At 43.4% G+C, this 5,390-nt stretch overlaps 1 protein-coding gene across 1 annotated transcript in view; it reads right to left on the minus strand.

Annotated features, from left to right (window-relative positions):
- OPCML (opioid binding protein/cell adhesion molecule-like) overlaps nt 1–5,390 on the minus strand; it is a 461,714-nt gene that overhangs the window by 106,399 nt on the left and 349,925 nt on the right. Inside the window, exon 3 of the mRNA XM_006776048.2 lies at nt 1,401–1,526. Coding sequence (XP_006776111.1) covers nt 1,401–1,526 — 126 coding nt within the window. The remainder of the gene's footprint in view (nt 1–1,400; nt 1,527–5,390) is intronic.

The following is a 5,390-nucleotide window of genomic DNA, read 5'->3' on the forward strand; positions in this document are numbered from 1 at the left end:
CAGGTATTAGAGCAGGTAAGTGGAAATGGGAGGGGGTGTTGGTGGTGGCTACTGCTTGTTTACGACCAAAGGTGGAGTTGAGAGCTGTTATCACAGTGGTATTCCTAAGCCTGGCTGGTGATCAGGTTCTCCACCTCCTGGCCTCCCCACCTCCCCCTTCCCTCGCTCCCTCAGTGTCCTGCTGCCCCCACTGGTCACCGGCTGGTCAGTACTGCCCCCTGGTGGTCACCGTATGTCATAGCAAGCAATTGAACTCCCAGTCTCCTGGTCGAACTCCTGAGGGGACAATTTGCATATTAGCCTTTTATTATATAGGATAGGATCTTTACAGCGGTAATCAACTAAAGATAAGGTCATTAGTGAGGGCCCTAATCCATCATGTTTGGTGTCCTTATAAAAAAAAAAAAAGAAGAAGAAAAAAAAAAGAAATTGGCCGAGAGATGCGCACAGGGGGGAAGGTCATGTTAAGATGAGACCAAGATCAGGCAATGCACCTTCACATCCAGAAACACCAAATACAATTTAGCTTGTACCCATGGCTGGCCCAGTGAGGGCCTGACCCCTGAGGGAGCAGTGGCGGGGGAGAATGCGTATGAATGAGAGGGTTGGAATGTCAGTGCTGATTCTATGGAAAGAAATAAGCAGTTCTGGTTGCCCTTTGTGGGAACTTTATACCTGACTTCCTGAACTAATTCCATATAGCCAGTCTATTACACAGATTCAAGAAGAGAGTGGGAACTAGGAACTCAGGGGTCAAGGTGTGCTGCAATGTCTTTTTTGTTTCCTTCCTAATAACTTGGAGATGCTCATAGCCGACGTTTCATTACTAATCATTTCATTACTAATCATCTGGCACAGGCATGACCCCTCCTGCCCCACTCCCCTTACACACCTTACCATTTCTTTCATTTTTCCTCTACTAGAGAGTGCTGTATATGAACAGGTCAAACACATGGGGCTCTGGGTAAATGTTCCAAAAGTACTGAGCATGGAGACCCTTTTTCTCCTCGACACACAATGACGTCAGTGGTCCCAGTGGACACTGCCGTGTTCTCCACTCTACTCAAGAAGGACAACCCACCAACTAACCCACCCAATCTTGACCTTGAGAAATCAGTTTCTTTGTTGGAAGTTATTCTTACGGCACCTCTCTTCTTCATAGTGGGAAACACAAAAATCAGCTAAAGTCATAAAAAGGACTGAAATAATAATTCAGTAAAGATTATCTATAAATCTTCCTTCAGGAATGGTATACTCAGTGACTGATGGGTGTGGCCTTTGCTCTGACATTACTCGGGTATCAAACAGCATTGTTTTCAGATTCCGGAAGTTCTGATGTACAATGGAATCAAGTCTTCAAAATACCAGCTCTAAGAAGGTTCTATAGGTACATGCCTTACCCTTGACAGACAGGTGTCTCCACGTCACAGTTGGCTCTGGTCTGCCAATAGCAAGACACAGCAGGGTCACGCTGCTTCCCTCGTTCACAGTGATATCTGAGGAGATGTTCATGATTTGTGGAGGAACTATGAAGAAACAGAGAAGAGAATAAATACATGAGAATGAGTCTTTACACTCAAAAGAAGGTGCTAGCCTATAAATATTCATATAGCATGCTTTTTAACGAGTAGCGTCTCAATAATAATATTCAGATTTCTTGATTGGCCAAGGATGCGGCCACCAACACAACATTTACAGTGCACTTATGTCTTGCAGCAGGAGGCGGGTGTGTGTGTCGGGGCGGGGCGGGGGAGGGGGGGCGGCTGAAGAAGCACAGGAACTGAAGACAAGGACATTAATGCTTGTTGATTGAAAGGTCAAACCAAAAGGAAACTACTTACAATGTTTTCTGAGTTCCTGTCTGTCCACATGCTCATTTATTTTAGTGGAATTGCTGACTTAAGCAAATAGGCATGAGTTACCCCCACTTAAGCCCTTTTTATTTTTCAATAAAGCCAACCACACTGAGTTAGTTACCCTTCCTTGAGCATTCTAGACATTTTCACATTCTTTGGCCCTGCACTGATTATTCCATCCTGCAATTCTTTTCTTCCACACTTTCTTTACCTGAAATTTTCTTCTCATTCCTTAAAACACATTTTTTAAAACACAGAAAACTGCCTCTGGCTTGCGCAACCAGAGTCAGGCATGCATTGCACCTGCTACTACGGCCACTATAATATTGTGTTATAAAACATAGGCATACTGGCATCATACTCCAGTGGTTAGGGGCTGGGCTCTAGAGCTCAACTCCTCGCCTGTTGAATAATCTTGGGCAGGGTGGACTGCCTTCCCCTCTTGGTTTCCTCAGCTGCAGAATATAGAAGATAATAGTAGCTAAACTAACTGTGTTGTGAGGTTTATATGTGCCTGATAGGAAAGAACCACTCAATAAATATTAACAGAAGACAAAGAAGACGAAGATGGAGACAGCAATAATTACGTCTTTCTCAATAAACTCTTGAACTCTCACGGGCTGGCACCATGTCCCTTTACCTTTAGCATTGCAAAGGCTGACATGATCCCTGGCTTTGCTATCTACCCTGTCCCACCTGCAGGCCTGATTATCTCAATTCAACTCAAAACTCAACATTGGAAAATACCCTGATTCCCCTCAACTCCTACTTCTCATCGCCCTTGTCCTGGTTTAATTTCTCACCAAATTTCACATGAACGATAGCCTTCCACTTGAGACCTTCTACCTGTTCTCTTTCCAACTTTGGGTCCTTCCAACCTCTCCCCTGCCTGTGTTCAGAGGAACCTTTTGAAGCAATCATCTAATCAAACTGCTCCCCTATCTACTCTAGCTCAACACTGCCCACCAGGCTTCACACAACACCTCTTTTGCATGACCTACCTACGCCCCTAAAATCTAGCCCCTCAACCTACTGACAAACCTCATCTCTAGGTGCAGACCTCACTAGCAGCACCCGGCAGATAGTGAACCCACTTTCCCTGGAACGTGACAAAGCACAAGGACTTCCATAGCTTTGCTTGTCCTTGTCTTCTCTTCATTTTCTACCTGAAAACAGATGACTCAACTTTCAAGGGTCCTCAAAGGTCATCTCCCCTTAGACCAGTGGTTCTCAACCTTGGCTGCACATTAGAATCACCTGGGAATCTTGTTGAAATCCTGATTTCTGGACCTCATCCTCCGGAAATTCTGTTTGTTACTAATAATGAGGCCCAGAAATCAGAATTTTAACAAGATTCCCAGGTGATTCTAATGTGCAGCCAAGGTTGAGAACCACTGCCTTAGACCCTGAAAAGAGAATCCCTCATCTCTCTTTGCTACGTATTGTGGCAAGCTCCCTACAGGTGGGGCTAGGCCTGTAGTGACCCAGCTGATCGTTGTATGCCTGTCCCTTTACTTAGAGATGGAGGTGCTTGAGGATGAGGATGGGATTTCACAATCCCTGTGTCCTCAGGCTCTGGCACAAGGCTGAGGAGGTACATGCTTGATTCTTCTTTGAAAGAAAGATCCAAAGAACACAGTGGACAAATCCAAAAACTGGAGTGGCTGGGGGTAGGGGTGGGGGCCACAAAGGTTTTAACCTTTCTTCTCAATTTTCTTTCAGAAAATAAAAGGAAAGACAACAAAGACAAGAGGTGCCACACTTCCAGTTTTGCTGATATACTCAAACTGCCAGTTTAATTATAAATTATTAATTACCATAAGGGTCGAGTGCTAGTTAATTCCAAACCACCCAGAGTCAGTGGCGAAGGAGAATTATGGCTGAGGACTGCGCAGCCTGAAGTTTTATGCTGCTCAGACCTTCGAGGTAAGTCTTTTCAAGGAGAAGCTGTAAGTAACCTGTAGAACATTTGAGTTCTTAAGGGAATCCACAGTTGAAAAAATAAATAAAAATCACCCCCGGTATAAATCTGCCATGTTTTAGATTATTCCGGCATCAGATTTTGCCCTGAAATTTCATTGCACATATTTTATCCAGATACACACTCGGGGTGGGGGTGGGTGTTCATTCTAACTGCACTGCAGCCTCTAGAGAAAACTGAACTCGCTATTTTCCAGTATTTTCAGGCTTGTTAAAAACATAGTTCTGAGCTTAGAAATGTCAATAGTGCTTCTCATTTTATAGAACAGCAGCTTCAGTGCTGCTTCCACAGGAGTCTCAGGATGCTATCTGCTGAGGTTGGGTGCGCTAGGCCACCTGACATTATCTCTCTGCAGAACCAGGAGTCTCCCTCCACAGGAAGACACAGCGGGGTGGGGGTGGGGGGGCAGGCACTGACCAGTTCGTGGGGCTAATTTAGTACATTTCAATCTCTGCACACTGCCCCCCGGTTCTGGGCCTTCATCTGCTTCATCTGATAGTGTGAGGGGTCCTGGGTTAAAAGGTATTTGAAAAAAGGCCAGTAAGTATATCAGTGGACGTGTAACTACTTATTGTGCCCAGATTTCTTTTGTGCAATTCAATATTGTTCTCCAGTTCCCTAAAATCTATGTATTGAAATTAAATTTGTTTATGGGTTGTTGTGTGTGTGTTTTTCTGGGTAAAATGTGGACTTTCACACTGTTTTAAGGCAGGAATTTATATTGCTTTTCACAGTATTTATCTAGGGAATATCATTTTAAAAAACGTATGCATTGATCATCCTATTAGCTATTCATTGGACATGAAAATATTGAGTCAAGTAAAAATGTAGCACATTTAAGTAAAGTAAAATGCATACTCTGAAATTAAACTTAGAAATTTTATCTTTTGAAAAAAAGTATCTGTAAAATTCCATGGATATTGAGCACCACCTCCTTATTCCCGTTCTCACTGTAATGTTAACTGTGAGAAGGGGGTTTCCTGGGATGAAATGGCGAAGGGCACTCCAGCATCTCCATCAAGGACCAGTGCTTTCTGTCACCCTCTGCAAGTCAGAGGAGGAAAGACAAAGGTCATGGATAGCCAGGAAAAAAACACACACACACACAAAAAAAATGAACTGAGAGAAGGGGGAGCTCTTTCTGTTCCCAATTATAAGGTTATTACTATTAAAATGTAATGCACGATGATATGTATTATTTATTAATACGCAGCTCGATGGTTTTCAAATTGCTTGCACAAGCATTACCTCGTGGGTTTCTTATGAACTATGAGATAAATAGAACAAATATTCTCACTATTAAGTGTGTGATGGTCTAACTGCTTTGCTGTACATCTGAAACGAATATAGAATAATGTCAAATGGAAACGGTGATGGGAAAATAACTTTTTAAACGATGAAGAAATGGAAGCATGAGGAAGGTTAAGTAAATTGCTCCAAATTGCGAGGTTAACAAATGACAGACTTCTTCCCATCCTGTGGTGCTGCCTCTCTGTTTAACCTGTCAGTGCCCCAGACACAACATGCATATCTGCGTGTTTCCTCTGCCAGGA

Source organism: Myotis davidii, unplaced genomic scaffold (assembly GCF_000327345.1).
Source record: "Myotis davidii unplaced genomic scaffold, ASM32734v1 scaffold809, whole genome shotgun sequence".
Classification (NCBI taxonomy): domain Eukaryota; kingdom Metazoa; phylum Chordata; class Mammalia; order Chiroptera; family Vespertilionidae; genus Myotis; species Myotis davidii.